Source organism: Salvia miltiorrhiza, chromosome 7 (genome assembly GCF_028751815.1).
Source record: "Salvia miltiorrhiza cultivar Shanhuang (shh) chromosome 7, IMPLAD_Smil_shh, whole genome shotgun sequence".
Lineage (NCBI taxonomy): Eukaryota > Viridiplantae > Streptophyta > Magnoliopsida > Lamiales > Lamiaceae > Salvia > Salvia miltiorrhiza.
This window is the reverse complement of record NC_080393.1, coordinates 24,095,215-24,120,152: the sequence shown is the minus strand read 5'-3', so window position 1 is coordinate 24,120,152 and position 24,938 is coordinate 24,095,215. Positions and strand designations below refer to the sequence as shown.

The 24,938-nt window shown below is 34.5% G+C and overlaps 3 protein-coding genes across 3 annotated transcripts; 2 read left to right on the top strand and 1 right to left on the bottom strand.

Moving 5' to 3' along the window:
• Nucleotides 1-1,045: 1,045 nt before the first annotated feature.
• LOC130993992 (uncharacterized) lies at nt 1,046-2,052 on the bottom strand. Its single transcript, XM_057919032.1, has 3 exons — nt 1,621-2,052; nt 1,279-1,539; nt 1,046-1,192 (listed from the first exon to the last, which is right to left on the bottom strand). Exons 1-3 carry the CDS (start codon nt 2,050-2,052, stop codon nt 1,046-1,048), a joined length of 840 nt encoding a protein of 279 aa, XP_057775015.1.
• Nucleotides 2,053-7,242: 5,190 nt separating this feature from the next.
• LOC130993616 (polygalacturonase At1g48100-like) lies at nt 7,243-10,933 on the top strand. The gene is made up of 7 exons (XM_057918567.1): nt 7,243-8,145; nt 8,825-8,956; nt 9,030-9,260; nt 9,348-9,389; nt 9,480-9,687; nt 10,039-10,229; nt 10,309-10,933. The coding sequence occupies exons 1-7, from the start codon at nt 7,786-7,788 to the stop codon at nt 10,699-10,701; spliced, it is 1,557 nt and encodes a 518-aa protein (XP_057774550.1). The 5' UTR covers nt 7,243-7,785; the 3' UTR covers nt 10,702-10,933.
• Nucleotides 10,934-16,658: 5,725 nt separating this feature from the next.
• LOC130993615 (1,4-dihydroxy-2-naphthoyl-CoA synthase, peroxisomal-like) lies at nt 16,659-18,715 on the top strand. Its single transcript, XM_057918566.1, has 9 exons — nt 16,659-16,993; nt 17,079-17,201; nt 17,307-17,408; nt 17,535-17,573; nt 17,667-17,765; nt 17,863-17,910; nt 17,987-18,082; nt 18,171-18,293; nt 18,370-18,715. Exons 1-9 carry the CDS (start codon nt 16,733-16,735, stop codon nt 18,484-18,486), a joined length of 1,008 nt encoding a protein of 335 aa, XP_057774549.1. The 5' UTR covers nt 16,659-16,732; the 3' UTR covers nt 18,487-18,715.
• The last annotated feature ends 6,223 nt before the right edge of the window (nt 18,716-24,938 follow it).

Genomic DNA, 24,938 nt, shown 5'->3' with positions numbered 1-24,938 from the left:
CTAAATAGTCACATTGTATGATAGATTGATGCTAAATAGTCACATTGTGGTCACCCACAATTTACCTAACTAGAAAATAATTAAATTTATTTAACTTATTTTTTAAAATAAAAATAAGATTTAGTTATTTTATCGTATTCTCTATATTGTAGTTATTTTTTTGTAATTTTTTGATAATTTTTTATTTTTATTAAAATATAAATTTAAAAAAATGCAAAAAAGTACAATATAGAGAATATAATAAAATAACTAAATTCTATTTTTATTTAAAAAAATAAATTAAATAATTTTTTTTTATTATTATACTAGTTTATAGATGGCCACAATGTGACTTGATAGATTCACTGAATACGATGTGATAGCACAACACAAACGATTATAATTAGACGACTCTAAGTCTCTAATTAAAAGTAGTTCCTTCCAATACGGTTATCTATTTAAATGAGCTTTCAATTATTGAAGATCTAACTGAAAGAAAAATTACAGATGACGTTAATTTTGAATCTCATAATTATTAGAAATATTTGTTGTATAGAAGGCAGCTTTTAATTTTGAGTTAACATCTATTAATTGTTAACTTTAGGTCGTTCTCCACCTTTTTGGAGAAATAATATATAAAACCAACCTTCCAAAAGTAGAATAACTCAAAGCCGAATCTGTGTTTATGTCTAGTAAAAAAAATCATCATGTGTTATATTATGTGTTATATTGTGATCGGAATCATATATATAGACATTAGAGCATCCACAGTTGGATGACTTGATAGCTTACTTGATAAAATGGGGATCACAATGAGTAAGGAGGTCTCAGTGGTATGACTTGATAGTTTACTTGATCTTTTTAATTTTGATTTTTATATTTTTTATTTAAATTTAATTGCACAAATTTAAATAGCACAATTTACTTCAAATTTAAATTGCATTAATTTTAAAATCCTAAAAATTACATAAAAAAATTACGTAAATCTTAAAAAAATTAAAACATATCCTAAAATAACTATTTCGGCCCTAGAGGTCCGAAACGTGCCCAAATGTGCTCGATCAAATCATGTTGCCTGTTGGAGCTGAGCATGTATCTGTCTATATCGGAGAAGTGCATCTATTTGCACATATTCCTCGAAATAAAGCGGGGTTGCTCGAGCACTCTCCGTCGAGTCACTGCTAGACGACCCGTGTCCTGCGTCGTCATTTCTCTAATGAGTAGCTTTTTCACCTTCGTTTTCCACAATCATGTTGTGGAGAATGATGCAACATAATGTCCTTGAGATGCTTGACGTACCAATTCCGCGCCGGACTTCGAATGATTCCCCATCGCTTGAAGCACTGCAAAGGCACGTTCAACATCCTTCTGTGCCGATTTTTGCATCTTTTTGAACCTCGCCTCATTTGGATTGGTCGACATCGGTGTACTCTTGACGAAGCAACGCCACTCTGGATATATGTCGCCGCACAAGTAGTAGCCCATCTGGTAGTAGTGCCGGTTGGTCTCAAAAATCAGCGACGCCGACGTTTCATCCAACACGCCGGAGAACAAAGGCGACTGGTTCAGAACGTTGATGTCGTTGTTCGAACCGGCGACACCGAAGAAGGCATGTCAAATCCACAAATCGTGGGATGCAACGGCCTCCAAGATCAAGGCGGGAAATCCGTGAAGATACTCGGCTCCGTATGCCCGGATGACAGCTCTGCAAAATCTCTTTAGGCATAGACGCCCCATCGTGTCGGCGACCTTGAGGTACTCGTTGAAAGTATCTGCACTGACGCCAGTGGCTAATTGGCGGATAGCCACCGTGCATTTCTGCAAAGGCGTGAGAGAGTCCCGACCTCGTGCATCATGGCTTATCTGAAAGTAACTATCTTCATCTTGCACAGCATCGACGATGCGCAAGAACAACTCCTTCTGCATTAAAAAACGACCTCGAAAAAATGTAGGGCCGTACGTTGGATTGTCATTGAAGAAGTCTTGCGTAAGACGTAAATAGGCAGCCTCACGATCACGGTAGACGTAAGACCGATAATGAACAACACGTTCCAGCTCCAGTTGGGAGTACATTTGAGCAATCAATTATTTCTGCAACTTGCTCTCATCGATGATCTCTTGCGCTACCCCGTCGGCGAAGACGACGAAGTATCATCGAACCATTCGACCATTTTTTGGAAGAAGTGAATGAAAATGTAGTAGAGAAAGAAAGAAAGATTGAAGGTGTGAATGAATTGTAGAAATGAGGGGTATTTATAGGGAAGGAAATAAAAAAAAGTGAGAAAACGGCTAGAATGTCGTTGGGAATCAAAAGGAGAAGAAATTTTTTGCTTTTGGAATCTGCCAATAACCTTTGTAATTTTTCAAAATTCGGATTTTTTTTAATTAGACGCGTGTGTGACACACACCATTCCTTAAAGCTATCAGGTCTTATCTGAAAAATCGAATAGGCCTCGAGTCAGTCGAAGCCACATTGGCTTACTCGATCTATGGGTGACTCGAGTAAATGGGATCGAGTCACCCACTATGGATGCTCTTATGCATAATATTATCTTCTCTAATTATGCGGAAATTTTCTACATTGGTTCTTGACATACATGTATTACAAAAAACCACATGCATCCACTTACCGTCGAGGAATACTTTATATTATATATATATATATATATATATATATATATATATATATATATATATATAGGGTTGAGTTCAACAGAGAATTATCTTTTTCGAGAGAACGAACAAATCTATATATTTTACGAACAGATCAACATAAGTAATGAACAGACGTATTTAATAAAAATATAGAAAAACTCGCCACCAGCAGGATTCGAACCCAGGGCAAATTGTTGTTCATGCGGTACATTGATCTGTTCATTAAAACTATAGATCTGTTCGTTTTTATTTTGCGAATTCTCTATTCTCCACAATATTTAGCTTCTCTGTTGAACCCTTCTCTCTCTCTCTCTCTCTATATATATATATATATATATATAGGGGAAGGCTAAAATAAGAACGCTTCTTAAAATATAAATTAGGAACCATTTTCAGCCCTTAGATCATCAAGATCTACGATTGATTCATCACCTTGTTAGATAAATTCATGGTCCTGAGTTCGAATCCCAAAGGTAACCAAAAATTATTTTTCGCAATTCATGCCTTTATACAGTTTATTCATGCGTGTTATACATAAAATTCATGCATTTTTGCTGGTTCGTAATTCTTAAAATAAGGGTGGTTTATTGAATAACCGCCCCCTATATATATATATATAGGGTTAGGCTAAAATAAGAACTAGAGTTAGGATATAAATTAAGATTCGTTAATAACCAATGGATCAATTTAAATCTACGGCCAGATTTGATCACAACAATTACATAAAAAATATCGCTGGCTACATAGATTGGACAGAAAAGTAATTTATGTCATTCGGTTATAATCCTTTCCTAAATTAAAGGGATTGTGTAATTCAATCACAATTAACCTTATATATCTTTATTTTTGTGGAACACATCAACACGTAAACACATAAACTTTATTTTTAAAAAGAATGTGACTTGTCAAAAGAGTGACAAATACCAATATACATTAAATCCATTTTTAAAACAAAAAATTTGCATGCAAAAATATATTCCAATTTATATTTTAGTTATTAAAGAAATTTATACAAGCAATATAATATAAATATAATACAAATAATTAAATTAGCAAGATTCAAATTATTCATGTATTATACCCATTAAATTAGCACAATAAACATAGATATTCAAACCTTAGTGTAGAGCTAATGTATATACTCTCAGCACAAACATGCACTAACTCACGAATTTTTACTTAATTCTTACTAATCAAGCATACAACAATAACGATTATAAATTATTCATGCAAAATACTCATTAAATTCGCTCAATAATAATACATATTCATATGTTATTACATAGCCAATGCATATACATCATCACAAACAGGATATTAGCTAACCCATGTACATATCAGTGACATATATATTCAAAAAAGATTCATGCACATATCAAACTCAATTCATTCATTTTTAGCACATATATTCGTTCCACATACTTATTAGTACAAGAATGAAAATAATTCACATAATAAAAATGTACTGTTCACGCAAATAATCGAAGGATATCCATATGCCATAATATCAATCACGTCAAATCTTTATTCCAAATAAATTAGGCATCATTTTCGGAAATGTGTAGTTCGCCATTTGGAAAGTCAACAAGAAATGCCGAATTTACCCTCCGGAGCAAATAATGCGCGAATTGAGTTGTAACATAAAATGAATTAGTGGGAATCTTCAAAACTTGATCTCAGCCGTTAAATAGGAAAAGATCTAAGGTTAATATAAGTTCTTAATTTATATACTAAGAGGGGTTTGTGGAATAACCGCCCCCTATATATATATATATATATATATATATATATATATATATGGAGAGGTTCAAGAAAGAACCACTAAATAAAAGAAGAACGGAGAACCATTTTCAGTTATTCGATCATCAAGATTTACGGTGGATGCATCATCTTGTTGGATGAATGCAGATCCTGGGTTTGAATCCTGAAGGGAGCAATTTTTTATATTTTTTTAGTGCATTAATTTTAACAGCGAATACATTAATTTTTACAGTAGATGCATTAGATTTGATGGTTCTCACGTTCTCACAAATAATGTAGTTTTCTCTAGAACCACACCTTATATATATATATAGGGGCGCGCTCCAGTGAGACCCCCTATTTTTCGTGTAACATGAGTACAATGTATAAGACATATAATACTAATGAACAAAATGTATATCTAATGAACAAGATGTATATACTGATGAAAAATAAAATTTAAAAAATTCGTAATGAATAAGACATATATACTGATGAACAGAGCAATATATACTGATGAACAATGCAGTATATACTGATGAGACCCCCTAATTTTAGTGAGATCTAGGGCACGATCTGGTGCGTTTATTTTATCAATGCAGATCCTAGGTTCGAATCCTGAAGTGAGCAATTTTTTATATTTTTTTTATTGCATTAATTTTAACAGCGAATACATTAATTTTACAGTAGATGCATTAGATTTGATGGTTCTCACGTTCTCACAAATAATGTAGTTTTCTCTAGAACCACACCTTATATATATATATATATATATATATATATATATATATAGGGGCGCGCTCCAGTGAGACCCCCTATTTTTCGTGTAACATGAGTACAATGTATAAGACATATAATACTAATGAACAAAATGTATATCTAATGAACAAGATGTATATACTGATGAAAAATAAAATTTAAAAAATTCGTAATGAATAAGACATATATACTGATGAATAGGGCAGTATATACTGATGAACAATGCAGTATATACTGATGAATAACAAAATTTAAAATATTCTGCTCCCTCCAGGATTCGAACCCTGCGAAAAAAAATCACCCTCCAAATACAATATCAGCCATAGGATTGATAAAATAAATGCATCAGATCGTGCCCTAGATCTCACTAAAATCAGGGGGTCTCATTGGAGCGGCCCCCTATATATATATATATATATATATATATATATATATATATATATATGAATAGAGGTGCACTCTAGTGAAATTGTTATTTTTCGTGAGATCAATGAATAAGACAATATATAGTGTTAAATAATGCAATATATACGGATGAATAACGATATTACAAATTGGTAAAATTTTCACTCCCTCCAGGATTCGAACTCTGGTAAAAAATTTCGACATCTATGGATGAATAACGATATTACAAATTGGTAAAATTTTCGCTCCTTCCAGAATTCGAACTCTGGTAATTTTTTTTGACATTTAGGTAAATATCAACTATAGGATACATGAAATCAACACCTTCAAATCAATCTAAGATCTCACCACATATAGGTGATCTCACTTGAGCGCTCTCTTATACCAATGAATACATATACCTTCTACCATCTTTTCTTTTCTTTCATTTTATCTATTTATTATATGAAAACACAGTTTATGGCAAAAGTGTAATTAAAGAATCAATCAAAGAGTATTTATAAAACTCAACAAATTTCATATATTTTCTCTCTCCTCTCTTTCATCATTCGCATTCTTCAATTTTCTATACTCTCTCTCTCTCTCATATTCTCTTTTTTATATTTTGATGATTTTTTTTAAATCAAATTTTATTTATAAAAAAATATTCTATATATATATATATATATATATCTTAAATTAAAGATAAATGCAAGATCTTCGATTTGGTATCAAATAATTATTCAACTCTTATATTAGTATTCTAATAAATTCTAATAATATAATTTATTTTCCTACTTATCAATTGAAACTTTTCTAATAAGATGACATAGGTAATAAGCTAACTTAGAAAAAATAATTTTATGCATGATTAGCTCATGTTTTAAAACTATATATTGTGTGATGTGGAAACTCTTTTTTTATTATTTCTTCGTTTCTTTTAATTTGAATGATGTGTTTATTCTATAATTTTAGGGAAGAAAATAAAGTTTTCCATCAAATAGATGGAAAATTAAAAACGATACTTTTCAAAATTATAAAATAAAATTAAGGATTTTTACTGAGTAATTGATGTAGATTATTTTATTTTTTAAGAAAAAATAATTTACATTTACTTATATTCTAACTATATTTAATATTTATTTTTTATTTATTTGATACATCATTTAATTTATTTATTTTTAATAAATTAACATAATTAAATAAAGAAATTTAAAGGTTGCGCCACAGGGGGCTTGAACCCAAGGCCTTCGATTTTAGACATTAATCCCTAATCGCTTAACCGATACACACACTACATCGTTTAATTTTGATGCAAAACTATGTTCGCCGTGCATCGCACGGACGAATGTACTAGTTTTCAAGAAAAAAGAGAAAAAAGAGTATGCTAGGTAGGTTTGAGGTGGTGGGGCATATCTTTCAGATAATTCCTGGTGGTTTAGAAGACAAAGTACAAAAACGAAGCCCGTGAAGGTTGCATGTGATGGTTAAAACTGAGCTGTTTTAATCACTTCATTTTCTCATCTTATTATTGTAGACCCACACCCACTCACGTGTAAATTGGCCTTTTACATCACATTTCTTTATCAATTCACTAATTATTCCTCAAAGCATATTTAGGCTCAAGGTGAAGATTATTCAATCTTTCTTCACACCAACGAGCACAACCTTCATCTCAGAAATGGAAACTACTTCAAATGCTTACTAGAATATACTAATCACCTATTCATACTTCTCACACAAGTTTGTTTTAGGTGTAGCTAGGAATCAAAATATTAGTATTAAATTAGATGATAATATATAATCCCAGCTTTATGCAGTTATATGTATTAGTCGATTTTTGTCTCTGCTATGCTGTCTGTGTTAGTCTGTAATTGGGCATCATTCAATTATAGTATTAGATAGCTCAAATCAATGTGTTTGCATGAACAAGTGCTACAAACAAAATATGTTTGCATATGTCAAAATCGGACCATTTATTGAGTAGTAAATCAAAATTCACAAAAAAAGGATGCCAAACATTAAATACAAGGATACAGTATCAATAGAACAAACACAGGTCCATTGTGAAACGATCTTTTGCTCATGTCCACAACACTTTGAAAATTTTCACTACCTTTTAAACCTCATCTCTCTCTCTCTCTGCTATAAAACTATCACCTCATTTCCTCTGTTTTGCCCAGCCTAAGTCTTAAACTACTCCTCACTTCATCCCTCCTCCTCCTCCTCCTCCTCTACCTCCTCCGCCACCATCGGAGTTATCCAAAAATGAGTGGCTTTAGCTTCAAAAACTTGCCATTCCTGCTCTTGATTGTGCTTCTTATGTGGTGCTCCCACATGGAAATTTGCAATGCAAGAAGAGTAGCCTCGCATTGGAGGAAAAATCGAGGCGTCGCGTCTTCTCTTTCGAAGAAGAAAGGGAAATCTCATGGCTCTAGTCACCATAACAGCAAGTCAAAACAGAAAGCTCCATCTCCAAAGGCAGCAGCACCACCGCCGTCGCCGCCAGCCGCCGCTCCTATTGAAACTCCGCCACCCGACCAAGGTGCAGAGAATGCACCTGATTCAACTGTGTTTAATGTGTTGGATTTTGGAGCCAAAGGTGATGGAAGCACCGATGACACTAAGGTAAAATTTGAAATATCACGAATACTCTGTTTTCATTATTTTTTCAAATGTCTAAATTTCAAGTTTTGACATACTAATAAATATTGAAATTCTATTATAGTTAATGACTGCATTTATTACATTCCTCTTTAATTAAAGTAGTAGAGCTGCTTACAACTTAAAAAGGTTCCTATCACATGAGCAACTTGGGACAGTTTTTATTCCCATTGGCCTCTTCTCCTTAGTTCAGTTATTTAAAATTAAAATAATTTTATCTCTAGATGCAAGAGCTTTTCTTTAGACATAAAAATGGTTTAATTTATTAGCTAGAAAAAATTTACGAGGAAGATCGACCCATATATACATAATTTCAGGAATGGAGGACAAAAGTTAGGTACCTGTGACAAATGACATATTTCCAAGTTTCCAACTGTGCTACAGTGTATGGTTAAAAAAATGCAGTCCCCAAAAGCTTAATTAATTTATAAATTTTAATGTTTAACTGTGGAGAACACAAACTGACAAGGGAAATAGACAGGAGAATCAGGAGGGACCATAAACTTATTCTTGTTATGGCAGTTTATTATTGATTCCATCATTTTTCCTCCTCATAAACCAACAAATGTTTGTGGTTAACTGTAATTAATGATGTTCCAAAAACAAACAAATAAAAATTAATATTTGTGTGGTGAAAACGCAGGCATTCGAAGCTGCATGGGCTGCTGCGTGCAAGGTTGAAGCCTCCGTCGTTAATGTCCCAGCAGATTACGTGTTTCACGTGGGTCCCATTTCATTTTCCGGTCCATACTGTCAACACAACATTGTTTTCCAGGTATAAAATAAATCAAAAATTTTGGCAATTTGGAGAATAAATGGTGCTAATTTGTGTAACTTAATTGGTGCAGTTAGATGGAACGATTATTGCTCCGACGAGCTCGGGTCCATGGGGGTCAGGCCTGCTGCAGTGGCTGCAGTTCACCAAATTGGTGGGGCTGACGATCAAGGGAAGCGGCACCATCGATGGAAACGGCGCCGTCTGGTGGCAGAGCGCCCCCTACGACGACGATCCCCTCGATGACCAATCAAAATACATCGTCCCCGTCAACGCCACACCACTGCAAAACCCTCCCTTCCCTGTAACTAATTTTGATCGCTCAATTATTGATTAATTTATCGCCACATTGATATCTACTAACACAGATATATGTCTCTTCTCTTGTCAGGTAACTAGCTCACTTGGAAAAATGCCAGGCATTAAACCAACTGTAAGTAGTTGAATTTTTTTATTTTATTTTTCAAGGCCCTTTTGAGTAAGTAGATAATGGAATATGATTTGGCACATGGTTATGGTGCAGGCGCTTAGATTCTACGGAAGTTTCAATGTAACGGTGAGCGGCATCACAATCAAAAACAGCCCACAGTGCCATCTCAAGTTCGACAATTGCATCGGAGTGTCGGTCTACAATTTCACGGTGTCGTCGCCCGGCGACAGCCCCAACACCGACGGAATCCATCTCCAGAACTCCAAGGATGTGCTCATTCGCAGCTCTAATCTCGCTTGTGGTAAATAAAACTACTCTAATTGATTTCATTTATTTGATAATTATCTAGCTCGTGACATCCATCTTGATCTTGCCACAATCTTATCCTCCAAAACCAAACCACTGAGAAATGGACACATATTCCTGGCCTCGTCTCCACAAGCTTTTCCCTTTGGCCCCCGGCCTAGTTCAGACAGATACGTCATTTTCGGACCAATAAAAAAGGAAATGGCGAGAACATGTGTTGAGGCCCCCACAGAAAGAAAAGACAAAAATGATATACCTCAAAACCAGATTGAGAGAGAGACAGGCTCGTGAATTAGTTGTCGAATGGAATCGATGATGTGGTAACAGATAGTGCCGGTTTGCGCAGGGGACGATTGCGTGTCCATACAAACAGGCTGCACAAACGTGTATATACACAACGTGAACTGCGGGCCGGGCCACGGCATCAGCATCGGCGGCCTCGGCAAGGACAACACCAAGGCCTGCGTCTCCAACATCACCGTCCGCGACATCATTATGCACAACACCATGAACGGCGTCCGAATCAAGACGTGGCAGGTAAACCATCATTAACATTATCCCCAAATTCATGCCATCAATTTTAGATATCTTGAGAGGTGTATGGTCAATTGTGCAGGGGGGGTCGGGATCGGTGCGGAACGTGCAGTTCTCCAACATCCAGGTGTCGGAGGTGCAGGTGCCGATCGTGATCGACCAATACTACTGCGACAAGAGAAGTTGCAGGAACCAGACGGAGGCGGTGGCGCTGACGGGGATCAACTACGCCAACATACGGGGAACGTACACGGTGAAGCCGGTGCATTTCTCGTGCAGCGACAACATGCCGTGCACGGACGTGACGTTGATGAACATACAGTTGAAGCCGCAGCAGGAAGGCTACCATATGTATGATCCCTTTTGCTGGCAGACCTTCGGCCAGCTCTACACGCCCACCATCCCACCCCTTGATTGCTTGCAGCTCGGCAAGCCGGCCAACAACCAGATTCAGGGAGACGACGACGTTTGCTGACCGCCCAAACAAAATACACTTTTTATTTTATTGCTGCATTCATTCAGTTGGTGCTTACGTTGGAGTGGTCGGCGAGGATTTTTGGCTGGCCCCTGAATTCGCACCAAGTAGATGTTAGTCAATATATATATTTATATATGTTAGTAGGGTTAGATTACACGATTTGTTGGTTGTTACATTTTCATGAGCTTTGTGTGCTATGGAGAATGTGTAAAGTGGATTTTATTTTTAGAACAAGAGTTTGAGATTTACCTTAAAAAAAAAAAAGTGTTTGAGATGACATGTGGATTTTGTTTGAGCAGTCTTGCCATTGCTACTAAATACAGTATAATAGAATGCGAGAGATATGATTTTATGAGAAATGGGGAGGGGGAAATGAAATTCCAAACTGGTGACTCAGAGTCAGAACAGAGCTATGATCAATTTGAAATATACAGTGTGTCGGTTAGTTGTCAATGCTGCATAAATATGAGAGTTAAACCTATTAATTTACGGAGGAGAAAAGGGTGATTCTATCCCTAACCCCTCTTTTACTCTCCATAACCCCTTATTTAATAAAATACTAAATTTATTAATAAAAATATGGAGTACTATTTTATCCTTATAAATTTTCAAATATCTTTCCGGCAACAGTTAAATACAAATGCATAGCCCCCAAATATGAAGAAAAACACAATACAAAAATTGCTCTTTTCGGGAACAGTAGCTATGTGATGCACGGTTAATTTCCTTTAAAGATAAATTTTTGAGAGAACTAAGAAAATAGTATTTCAGTAGATGATCAATTGAAGAAGAAGCCATCATTTGAATACATGGTAAACATCCAGTCACTGCCTCCACTATGTAGCATCAGAGTGAGTTCACCACCACCTATAGCAATGATGAGCTACAATAAAATGGACTCTGACAGATTTCAATACATGCCAAAGTATATTGTAGCCTACGATGTCTCTAGGTTCAAAGCAAACAAAGAATTGGTGTGGTGCAAGAGAATCTACTTGGACAGAGTCTTCGCAAAGTATATTATTGATCTTCATATTAGAGTGGGACAAAATTTTTATGCTTTCTCAAGTTTGGGATTGTTTCTGTTTCATCAGATTCTTGGGATTACATTAGCGATGAAATCTGATAAAAAAAATTATTGATATTTTTAATATTTATATAAGGATAAGATAGTATTTTTATTACTCCATCCGTCCCACTTCAATGGACACTTTTGAGTTGGGTACGAAGATTAAGAATAAAGGGTTAAAAGTGTAAAGTAGGTAGGGTCCACTTATTTTATGTGAGTAGAGAAAATAAGGACCACATACTATTTTAGAAAAGTGCCAATTAAAGCGGGACAAATAAAAAAGGCAAGTGTGCTAATTGAAGTGAGACGGAGGAAGTAATATTTTAATTTTTTGTTAAATAAGGGACTGTAAAGAGTAAATTAGGGGCCTGCGTGCGGGTTTTTTATTTGATTATATTAGATACATCTTGTAATTCTAAAATAAAAATAAAAACATCTGCAATGAATATCATTGATCGACGAATTTAATTTAAGTTGAAATAAAAAATAAAAAAGCCCAATCAGTTTGTCCATAAATAATTAACTAAAAGAAACTTGTTCATAAATATTAAATGAATATTCCTAAAAAATAATAATAAATGAAATAAATGAACCTTCCTAAATAAACTTGTAACTAGAGATGGCAAGTGGGTCAAGTCGGATCGAATGAGCCCAGGACCTAGGCCATCGAGGCTTGAGGCCTGGCATAGCCCAAGCCCACGATCGTAGCGAGCCGGACCTGGTCGGGCTTTTCGACATACAACTAAGCCCAATCCAGTCTAACCTAATTTTATTGATTAGTTTGAGGATATTGACTAAGCTTATTTTAAAGAGTTTAATATGTAGTACTCTCTCCGTCCCACTTCAATTGACACTTTTACTTTGGGCACAGAGATTAAGAATAAAGGGTTGGGTGTGTAAAATGAGTGATGACCATTTGTTTAATGTGTGTAGAGAAGGTATGAACCACATACTATTTTTGAAAAGTGTCAATTGAAGTGGGACAAACAAAAAAGATAAGCTATGTTGCACAGGTGCGAGGGGGCGGGTGCGGGAGCGATACGATTCGGATGCGGGGATACGAATTTTTAAAAATTATAGGGTGCGATTCGTGAATGATACGTCTGTTATATTTATATATATTTTATTATATGTGACCAATCAAATTGAAAAAAGAAAAGAACATTCACAAATTAAATATTGCATTGCAAATATAAGTTAAAGTAAAAGTTTCAATAATGAAGTTCTTCAAAAATTGCAAAAGAGCCCAAAAATAATGAAATAAAATCACATTGAAAATATAAGTAAAGTAAAAATTTCAATAAATTGCATGTAAAAGTTTCAAATTGCATATAAATATAACTCAAAAATTATAAAAAAGTCCAAAAAATAATTGAAAAAATTACAAAAAAATCCAAAAATAATTGAAAAAATTGCAAAATAGCCCAAAACGCACCCTATTTGTGGGTGCGCGAATCGGATTCGCGAATCCCTTTTTTTTAGGGGATTTGCCACCTGGCGAATCCCACGCGAATCGCACCCGCACCCTGTGCGTATCCGATACTGCACTGTGCTATTTTTTGAAGAATCCGTGCATCATAGAAGATAAGTGTACCAATTGAAGTGGGACGGAGGGAGTAAATTTTAATTTATAAACTATAATGTAAAGGGATTCTCCATCAAAAATTGACAAGGTATAACTTATATTAGATTTAGAAGCATCGCCTTCATATTATTTGCTTTAAGAGCTGAGTTAGTATTTTTAAAAAAAAATACTCCTTCCGTCTCACTTCAATTGACACTTTTGAGTTGGGCACGAAGATTAAGAATAAAAGGTTAAGAGTGTAAAGTAGGTAGTGTCCACTTATTTTATGTGAGTAGAGAAAGTAGGGACCACATACTATTTTAGGAAAGTGCCAATTGAAGTGAGACAAACAAAAAAGACAAGTGTGCCAATTGAAGTGGGACAGAGGGAATAGTTTCTTATGAGCTTATAAATTGTCAAAGTGTTTGAATAATTGAACTTATAAGCTAGAGAGAATAGAGGGAAAATCGAAAAGAGATGAACTTGAAATGGTATATGATGAAAATAATAAGTTATAGTTGAATAATATTTGTAAAATAATTTTTACATATAAAATTATGAAAAAATAAGTTGGGATAGATGAATTTATTTTCTGAGGAGATTATAAGCTCTTTGAGCTTATTTTTATCTTATAAGTTGTTTAAGAGCTTATTTGCCAAACACTTGGAATGAACAATTTATAAGTTGTTTTAAAGAATTTATAAGCTCAACAAACACCCTTTTATTTGTGTATTAAGGGAATGTTTACCTTGAAGGATTAATCTTGATAGATAAAAATTATAAGGCTAATTCATTGTTTACTTTGATGGATTTGAACTTTGGGATATTCTAAGGCCCTAAATTATTTTTATCATTTAAATTAATCTTGTTAGATTCTTATCCTATTAAAAAAATGAGCTTAATTTCTTTTTACTTTTAATGATAAAAATACTCAATCATGTATCTTATTAATCATACAAAATCAATGGCCCTAAAAGGACATACAATGCGCATAGTTTGTAAATTTAACTTGTGCTATTGTTTTCTTGTCAATTAAACTTGGAGTTTGGAATTGGATAATGAGCTTGAGTTTTCACTTGATTCTCAATTTATATTCATATATGTAAACACATGGAGAAAAAAAATATATTATATTTGTTTAAATTATCTAAAATTGAAAGCATTGAATTATATTTATATAGCATAAACATACGAAACTATAAAAAATAATAGTAATAAATGATTAAAGTGGGCTTGGGCTATATCGGGGCCTTAAATGGGCTTGGACTGGTCCCAGGCATCTCTAAGGCTTCAAACAGACATGAGTTTGAGAAAATGCTCGATTGGAGCCGGCTTGAAGTGGGTGGCTCAGCCGAAGCCTACTAAGTTTGCCAATCGGATCGAGCTTAGGCCAGCTACCTACGAATTACAACTCTATTTTTTTCTTATAAGCTACTTTCAGTCTATTCACAAATGTGTGATGAGTAATTATGATACCGCTGTGATGCCCTTATTACCCCTTTACCTAATAAATTATTATTATTATTATTATTATTATTAGTAGTATTATGTCCCGAACTTTCAGCATTTTTTATAAAATATTTCGAACTTTTATTTTCTCCTAATAAACCTAGAACTTTCAGTTTTTTTTCCACAAAATATTCCGTTATACAAAATTCGATAACGAAAAAAATGACAAAAAACTCCGAACTTTCAACGTTTTCCAACAATGGTGTTTACTAATATGATTTTCCAACAATGACGGTCTCCAAAGTATTTCATTCGCTGAGATAAATCATCTTTTCGTCTCCGAATTTTATATAGTGGGGCATTTTATATAAAAAATGAAAGTTTGGGTCTTTTCAGGAAAAAAATTAAAGTTCGGGACATTTTATTAAAAACGCTAAAAGTTCGAGACATAAAATACTATTAACCCTTATTATTATTATTATTATTATTATTATTATTATTATTATTATTATGTGTAGACATGTTGAGCAAAGCCAACTCACACACGATACGAGGGAAAATAATTTTTAATTTTGAACTATATACTATGGCATGTTTGCTTTTTCTTTAGCGTTCATAAGAAATGTATCATTTCCCTTTTAAAACATGATTATATATATATTTTTTATTTTTTACTTTTACAAATATCCTTTGTTTATAAAAAAATCACCGCTCACTCACACTTATTTCATATAACGGTGGAAAATTTTTCCCCACTACATAAAATTTATCAAATATTGCATTAAATTTTTTGTCGAACCAAATTGTCATAATTTTTATGAATAGATAGAGTATATCTTATTTTTGTGATAACATTAATGTCTTTTTATTGTATATGCGACATGAAACTGTATAACAAAAACTATCTCTAGTATAGACATCCACTTCCAGGCAATTGACAAAGATTGTTTGCTAAATTCAACCAATTGAAGCATGAAGCATGACATTATTCCTTGGATGGCATAAATTGCTCAATAAAACCTGAACAACTACTCTAGTACCAAGAGCATGCCGCCTAATATTTGACCAGACTTATAAAATTAATTCAAAAAAACCTTTTAAATGTCGCATTTATTAGCCCGACCCCTATCATGCTTACGTTTGAGAGTACGATCAATAAAAAAAACATGGAAAAGAAAATAAATCATGATTTATTCAAGAAGAAGCCGCGAGAAAAAGAATTAAAAAAACAAAAAAAAATGTCAGAGGATAGAACCAGTTGCACATGAAAAAAAAAAGCATACAATAATTTTTTTTTCTTTTTTTGATAAATTAACAACATTTTTTGATACAATTTCTTGATAATATAAGACAAAAATAGTAGTATGACATTTCTTATTACCTCGTAGATGATTGACATATAGCGATAATAAAGATTTCAAATTTATAGTATTTTATATAAGAAAAATATACACTATAACACATTTGGCAATTTGAAACCCTTACAATTGTCATATGTCTTTTACCTATATATGCAATAGATAATGTCACACAAAATGATATAGGATTGTAAATATGAGAGGGTGATGACCGTGAGGATTGAAATTTAAAGATTAAGTGCTTGAATATCCATGAAGACTATTTGAGATGTATATTTGCAATCAGATTGAGGAGATAATATTGGGTTTCCTGACTATATAGAAATGCAAATGGGATCATCTGTTCCAAAATATAGAAATGAGATTAGGCAATTTGTCGCCCAAATACGTCATCAACTAAAATAGAGTTGATAGATCATTAAAAGGGATAGACATGCAATAAAAAACAAGGAAGCAAGGGCAGTGTAGGAATTAGGTAGCAATTAGCAGCCTCTATAGTTATATGCTATAAATGTAGGAGTTGGCGAAGCAAGTTTACATAGCTCAAACTTGTCTACTAATTACTACTCTAATCCAATTCCTCCTCCCATGGCATTTGGAATGACTGATAAAGATATTGAGAGTATCAACAGGCGAATGGCCTCTGTTTCCGGGCATCTTATTCCGGCCGGATTCCACGACGGGAACGATAACGTCGCCTTGTCCAATTGCAGCTCCGGGATGGACGACACCTACCACCGCGTGCACGGTGAGGTTCCGACCTACATTCCTCAATGGAAGCCGGTATTTGACGATCCCGCCAACCCCTTCACCGATATTATCTATGAAAAAGCTGAAGGCATTGCTAAGGTAATGTTATTCTAACTTTTTTTTTTTTTTTTTGTAACTTTATGGTTAAATAGTTGGATATGTTGTTGTTTGTTATTCCAAAAAGATAACTATAAATAGGCCGGAGAGGAGAAATGCATTCCGACCTCAAACAGTGAAGGAGCTGATGCGCGCGTTCAATGATGCTAGAGATGATAACTCTATCGGAGTTATTATTTTCACGGGAAAGGTAAATTTTCATTTGGATCTTTTCTTGCAAATTTCGTATGAAAAATGAAGAATAGAAAAAGATGGAGAAAACATGATCACATCAATGCTTTATGATCTGTTGCAGGGTACAAAGGCCTTTTGCAGCGGCGGTGACCAATCATTCAGGGGAAAGGAAGGTTACGCTGATTATGATAGTTTCGGTCGACTAAATGTTTTAGATTTGCAGGTAATTCTCGAAAAATAACAACTTAAAAAAGAAAATCAAACACCAAATTTTGATATAAACAGTAATTAGTTAATATATATGTTTCATTTCAAATATTTCTCCAATTAATTTTGTCCACCGATGCAGGTCCAAATTCGTCGTCTCCCCAAACCAGTGATTGCTATGGTAAACTTTATAACTTTATTTGTATATTTATTCACATGTTAGTTTCCATGTTACTATTATCCTGATTTTTTTTTTCCAATTTGTTGAAAAAAGGTTGCAGGATATGCAGTTGGGGGTGGACATGTGCTTCATATGGTCTGCGATCTGACAATTGCAGCAGAAAATGCAATTTTTGGCCAAACAGGGCCCAAGGTAATCTCTCTTTACACACACGCGCGCTCGCATTTGATTAATCATGGAACAAATTTTAATTGTATATATATAACTATATCATATTACTATTTCGCAGGTTGGAAGCGTCGATGCTGGTTATGGAGCTTCCGTAATGGATCGTTTGGTAACTCTAGAATATTCTACACATCTTGTTTTTAGCCCCTTTACTCTACAGATAGTGAATCATATATTTTGGACAGATTGGTCCGAAACGAGCGCGCGAGATGTGGTTTATGGCAAGGTTTTACAACGCTGCTGAAGCAGACAAAATGGGGCTGGTCAACACTGTCGTCCCTGTAAGTTCCTTTGAATTTCATATTATACGTTATTAATTGTAATTAGTGATAAAAAAAAAAAAAAGTTAATATATGTGAGATTTTGCAGTTGGAGAAGCTGGAAGAGGAGACAGTTAAGTGGTGTAGAGAGATCCTAAGGAACAGCCCCATGGCGATTCGCGTTGCCAAGTCTGCTCTGAATGCCGTTGATGATGGCCATTCTGGACTTCAGGTGCAGTTTTGACATTTCTGTCTCGTATTTTATTTCATAGGCAGAGGGTGATTTTTGTGGTGTTTTCCACTTTCAGCAAATGGGAGGAGATGCGACCCTTCTCTTCTATGGAACAGAGGAAGGCACGGAGGGGAAGAACGCCTACTTGCAGCGCAGGAAACCCGATTTCTCCAGATTTCCCCGTCTGCCTTGACTTTGCTTACAATCCATGGAATAATGTTAATGTGTTTTCTCGAGAGGGACTATGTTCGTGTCGTCTTGTTTGTTTGGACTTGTCGAATAACTAATTTCTCTGTTTTATGCTTCCTACTTTCTCATTTCCGATGGAGCCACTTTTTATTTTCATGTTACGCTCTCACATCATTAAAATTTCAAATGAATTGTTCTGTTAAATTTCTATGTATACCTGTGATTGTTGATGATTCTTCTACACAATTTAACTTCAGTCATTTGCAAACAGTTGTTGAAATATACTATCGAACTATAGCCACTTTAAATTCTCTTCTGTATAATCCATAACTAACTCACTCTTATACAAAGTCACCTCACAATGTGTTGGAATAACATGTAGTATTGCCCAAAATTTGTAAGAAACCTAAACGTCTAAGAAGCCCACGTGCCCCTCTGGCCAATCCATTATTTATCTATGGGGGAAAAGTATTAGTAGCCTAAAATATAAAACTAATTTTCAAAAAAGCCACAACTATAAAACTATAGCAAAAGTAGTCATTTTGTAGTGAAAAGACAAGTATATCCTCAGTAGGGCCCACAAACAATATAACAATAATATATTAAAAATAAAATAAAAAACATAATTAATAATTGCAAGAAAGGGACAATTTTATTATCCTCTCTCCTCCCCCTCTCTCTCTCTCTCTCGATTTATTCTCTCATCTCTCTTTCTCTCTCTCACGTATTCATTGAATACATCTCATTCAATACTTCACCAAACCTTAGGGTTTCTCCTCCACCAAACCACCCGCTCCTCCACCAAACAGCCGCCCTCCCTCATTGAACACTTCTCACCAGACACCTGCAGCGGCACTATGAGGGATCCGCCCATCCACCGGTGTCTTCCCTACTGAGAGAGAGCGAGAGTCGCCGCGCCCAGCCTGGTCCACCGCCGACGTCGCCTGAGATAGAGGTTGAGAGTGCAGCCTTATTCCACCGTCTGCGTTGCCATCGCCCCGCCTGAAACCTAAGCACGTCGCCGCCGCCTCGCTCGTGTACTATTCGTGTACTGAATAAATAGGTTTATAATGATCGATCAATTCACAAATCGATCTAAAATCAGTCATCCTATACGGTGCACGAGATTAGGGTACACGAATCCTTAGGGTACACGAAATAACCTATACGGTGCACGAGATTAGGGTACACGAATCCTATACGGTGCACGAGATTAAGATAATTTTATCTATTGAAATAATATGTCAAATAGTATGTTTTCTTAATAAGTGTTGAGACGAATCTGTACTATTTTGATGAGAAATAACCACCGGTCATAGGCTATGAGCCTATGATTCTAAACATCATTGCAACGAATGTGTGATTTTTAATGTGTATGTACCAAAACATATTTTGACAGTATTTGTGAACTAATATAAATATATCTCAATCCTCTTATTTGATTAATTGCGAAAATAATGGCAAGACAGATTGAACTTCTATTAATTAACACTCTATCTGGAATAATGAAGTAAGAAGATCTTGATTTATCCCCATACAAACCTTTTCATTACATTTTAAAAGCTTCTGCTCAAAAAAAAAAAATATTACTACATTTTAAAAGCATAAGAAAAGCGGTCTGCTTTTAAAAACAAAGCAGGTGCCATGAAATGATCTAGTAGTAAACTAGTAATTAACAATGTTGGAGATATAACACACTTTAATTTTCTTTTCCCAAATAAAAGTAAAAATCAACTTCGCTGCAGTAAAATCATAGGTTGAAATGCTTATAAGTCTATATAAATAAATCCCAATGAGATGAAATGATTAATTATTTAAGAATGAATATGTTTAGAGGCGCAGCTCTATGCTTCCTCATCTTATTATTCATTACCGGCGCCTTTGCAGGGAATAAACCTCCTAAATTCAACTGCACAATAAAAGCTGGATCCTCACCCAAATAACAAAAAATTCCACAAGTTAATAAACAATCAAAATGATCGAGATCAATTCATTTGCCAATCTCAAAAGAGAAAGACCGAGAGAATGAGAGAAAGAGAGAATCGAGAGAAGGGTTCTCGGCGGAGATGTCGTCCGAATCCAAGGTGGTGCTGAAGTGGAACAAATCGGCGGTGTATAGTATTGGGAGAGTGAAAGCTACGAGCCCGGAGTGGGCTTCTCCTTCGTCCCTGCCCGCGGAGCGCTTCTGTGGAAGCGCCGGAGTCGTGCGACTGTCTGCCGGGGAGTGCTTCTGTGGAAGAGGGTCTCCACCGATTCATGCAGACTGTCTGCGGGGCTTCAGGCGGTCGTCGTCTCCCAACCCCATGAGCGAGAGAAGGGTGGTCCTGGCCGCCTCGGAGAGAGAAGCGCCGGAGTCGCGCCGGAGAGAGAGAGAGAGAGGAGCGGAGAGAGAAGATAAATAAGTTACATATTAATTGTGATGTCAGCACCAATTTGAGGAACAAAATAAATTTGAAAGCAAGAAAAAATCGAGAGAGAGAGGAGAGAGAGAGGGATTTGTGGGCCCCACTGAGGATATACTTGTCTTTTCACTACAAAATGGCTATTTTTACTATAGTTTTATAGTTGTGGCTTTTTTTAAAATTATTTTTATATTTTAGGCTACTAATATATATTAACACTTTATCTATTACTAGTAGTAATATATAGTCTGGCGAAATTGGACGGGATTTTAAATTATGATTTAAATTATTTATATTATTTTTATATAATATAATTATCTTTTAATTAATTTAAGTGGATGTAATAAAGTTTACATTATACGAATCTCAATTATATATATTCGTTAATTAAATGTTAACTTTTTATTAGAATAATAAAAATACCTTTTTATATAAAATTTGTACAATTTTTCTACATTGACGGATAAAAATTAATTTAAAATCTCATTTGTCATCTAAGCATCATCTCATCTCAAGTCTGTAAGACCAGATAGTCATCAAGAACTCGAAAGACGATATATGACTTTTGAACGCCAAACTTTTGAGCATTGTCTCGTCTGGACCCTAAAATACTATGTCTAACTTAATGCGTCAATCGTTTGAACATCACTATCTGATACGTTAAATATCATAACCCACTTCTAAACATCATTTTCATTAGGAACTTGAAAGACGTGGGCTGACTTGTGAGATCATACCTAACTTCTAAACATCATCTTGTATGAAGTTTGAAAAATCATAACATGCTTTTGTGCATCATCCTATTTAGAGCTTAAAATACCATAATTGAGTTTCAAGCATCATTCGTTTGGAGTTTGAAAGAATAAAATTAGCTCGTGAGCGGTGAGCATCATCTTGTTTGAAGTTTAAACTACCATAACTAAGTTTTGAGAATCATCTCGTCTAATGCTTGAGAAAATTGATGTGATATTCAAATTATATCATATCAATTTATTTAGTATTTCAATTGGTAAATTTTCATAAAAATTCAATGTGTAATCCAAAAATAAAATTAAAAATTTGTGCAAAATATCTTATTTTATGACCAAATTAAAATGAATAAATAATTTATTTAATCACAAGTATTAATTTTTAAAAATAAAATTAAATATTTTTTTATTTAACTAAATAAATTCGATCAACTTTTATTGACAAAGCAATTCAAATTGTATTAATCTCAAGCACTCCACCAATTAAATGTGGATTTTTGGTTGGGAGAGTAAGAGCATCCTTTTATATAGATTTTATTTTGATGAATCTCATAAAAATCAATGTGGGATGAGAAGATTTAGATAAATAAGAATGAATAAATATGAAAATGTTTGGAGAATGAGGATAGATAAAAATGCAAAAATATGGTGATGCCACATAGGAGTATTCCAATTTCCTATTAGATATGTGATGATTTTAATACTTATTCTCGTCCTAAACCCATATAATAATACCAACTAATTTTTTCGATTTTATTTAAATTTACAAAATATGTATATAAATAAATAAATTATTAAACAATAATTGGTTAATAATCTCGATAAAATTTCAAACAATAAGAACCTATATATTTAAATATATTTTTATTATTTTGTCAAAGTTAAGTATCTTTTTATTTAGATTTTTAAATGGTAAAGTTTAATAATAATTTTATTTAAATTTTGAATTGTGAGATTTAATATATATTCAATATATATGAGAATGTGTTAGATCAATTCGAGAATGATAATTTATTTGAAATTATTTTTCACGGTCAAATTAAATTGAAGAATCTATTTATTTTAAATGCATCTCAAAACTATTCTTTTATTTACGTTTTTTTCATGGTGAAGTTCAATAAAGATCAATGCGGAATGATAAAATTTCAATGTGGGAACGATGATAAGCTAATATATGAAGGAAGATTAAGCCTTTTATTTAGATATATTATTAAATGCGTTTTTATTAAAAGAAAAAAGAGAAAAAACCCCTAAAACCCTTGAAAGCACAGGAGAGCAGACTAAGGGCCAAGCCTCATTAAAACCTTCTCACGGAAAACCCAGTGGGAAAAACCGTGGGAAGGAAAAAGAGTACCCGTCTAGAACAAAAAAGGGAAAAGAGGGGAGAGCGGAAGGGAAAGTTTCCAGAACTCCGGCCTAACCATCGTCCCCAAACAGTCCCGGCTCTTCCCTCAAAAAAGACAACCAGAAAATGACATAAGGCCGGTGATACGCCGTCGCCAATATGCCAGAAAAAAGAAACCAAACTATACGGCCGGTTATACGCCGTCACCGTAAGCTCACAAGAAGACCAACCCCACTCAGTGAAGACAACCAGAAAATGACATAAGGCCGGTGAGACGCCGTCGCCAATATGCCAGAAAAAAGAAACCAAGCTATACGGCCGGTTATACGCCGTCGCCGTAAGCTCACGAAAAGACCAACCCCAGTTTGTAATGCTACTCGGCCGGTTATATGCCGTTGCCGGGAGCACCACTAAAAGAACGACCCAACCTGTCACAGCCCAAAACCATTTATTTTATTTGAAAATTATTGAACTTTTAATTTATAAGATGTTTGAAAAAAAAAATATTTTATTTATTAAATTTTTGTGAGTCTAATCGTGCCCCTAATTAAAAGAATAACTTTAAAATAAGAATTGAATCTTATAAAATAATATTTATATATTTTTTAAATATATCTAATTTAAAATTTCATAAGTTATGTAGTGCATTAAATATATATATATATATACATATATGCGAATATTATATATATAGTTAGTAACTTATCTTTAAAGATACATATACAGCTTTCATATATACACGAATTTAATTTAAGTATATATATATATATTACACATGTACACATGCATGCAAATTTTATTACGTGGAGTCTTCCTAACCTAATAGCTAAGCAAACCTACGGGATCTACAAATATGACTCGTCAAGCCTACATTCTTGATACTCAAGTTTTAAACTATTATAAATAGTGGTGAGATATATGATATTTTCGATCATCCTAAACAAAAGTCATGAATTTCAAAATAGAAAGATGTGGTGCGATTACAATGTTGCTTTTGATTACTAAAATGATTTCAAAGCTCAAACTTCAGGTGTGGGATTTATTTCAGTACATGCTGTGGTTAATCTTTGTCCATTTTAATATTATGTGTTTACCATATGTGAGTTGCATTAAATTATATCGCTAGGGGCCCGTTGAATGGGTCCAGGATGGAAAGATCCTTGGTATGCCACAATGCGATATTATGTTAAAGTTATGGTTGCAACCAGTCGCCAGGGGCCGGCTAAATCGGTCCAGGACGGAAAGGTCCTTGGTATGCCACCGTGCGACTTTCAGTTACGAATGTATTGATCATATGTGATTCTCATTTTATTAACGTGGACAATGATTGCATGTTCCCACACTGAGTGTACCCTGTATGCTCATCCCATACTTCACATTTTCAGGTTTTTTTTAAAGGCCGGAGGCGCGTGGAAGGTCGAATGGCGAATCATATATTTTGAATTCAGTTTTTCTGAAAAATGTTATGTTGAGTAAAATATTTTAAATAAAATGTTTCTTTTCTTATTTTCTCATTAAATATTTATTTATATTCATAGTTTTTCCGCGTGCGTTTTCATTTAAAATTAAAATGGATTTGGGTGTCACACAACCAAAGAAAGAAAACCGGCCGGTTAGATGCCGTCGCCGGGATCTTTCTGTCACGCACGAGTTCAGCCAAGCTCTCCACTTGAGCCATCGAACATCTGCCACCGTTCGAGCCCAGCAAACAGACCCAATCAGCCAAATATTGCAGCTAACTAAAATTCCTCTAACCAGAGGGAAGACAAATCCAGCCTTCTCGTGAGAAACCGAGCCCATCGAACGCCAAATCCGTCAATTTCAGTTCCAAGAATTCGAAAAAAGCCCAATGACAACCGCCCAGGAAGTGATTACCAAGTGTTCGACCAAAGTCCTTAACCAAAACTGGAGCCAACTTGTCCGCCAACTGCTCCACCAAATCCTCAAACTACGGCATCTA

Excerpts from the sequence above, each read along its gene's own strand:
- LOC130993992 (XM_057919032.1), bottom strand. The coding sequence starts at position 2,052 with ATGTACTCCCAACTGGAGCTGGAACGTGTTGTTCATTATCGGTCTTAC. Across the intron at positions 1,540-1,620 it reads CCGCCTTGATCTTGGAGGCC|TCGCCTTTGTTCTCCGGCGT; the intron begins GTTGCATCCCAC and ends GTTCTGAACCAG. Across the intron at positions 1,193-1,278 it reads CGAAGTCCGGCGCGGAATTG|AGAAATGACGACGCAGGACA; the intron begins GTACGTCAAGCA and ends GCTACTCATTAG.
- LOC130993616 (XM_057918567.1), top strand. The coding sequence starts at position 7,786 with ATGAGTGGCTTTAGCTTCAAAAACTTGCCATTCCTGCTCTTGATTGTG. Across the intron at positions 8,146-8,824 it reads GAAGCACCGATGACACTAAG|GCATTCGAAGCTGCATGGGC; the intron begins GTAAAATTTGAA and ends GTGAAAACGCAG. Across the intron at positions 9,390-9,479 it reads TGCCAGGCATTAAACCAACT|GCGCTTAGATTCTACGGAAG; the intron begins GTAAGTAGTTGA and ends GTTATGGTGCAG.
- LOC130993615 (XM_057918566.1), top strand. The coding sequence starts at position 16,733 with ATGGCATTTGGAATGACTGATAAAGATATTGAGAGTATCAACAGGCGA. Across the intron at positions 17,409-17,534 it reads TAAATGTTTTAGATTTGCAG|GTCCAAATTCGTCGTCTCCC; the intron begins GTAATTCTCGAA and ends CCACCGATGCAG. Across the intron at positions 17,911-17,986 it reads CTTCCGTAATGGATCGTTTG|ATTGGTCCGAAACGAGCGCG; the intron begins GTAACTCTAGAA and ends TATTTTGGACAG.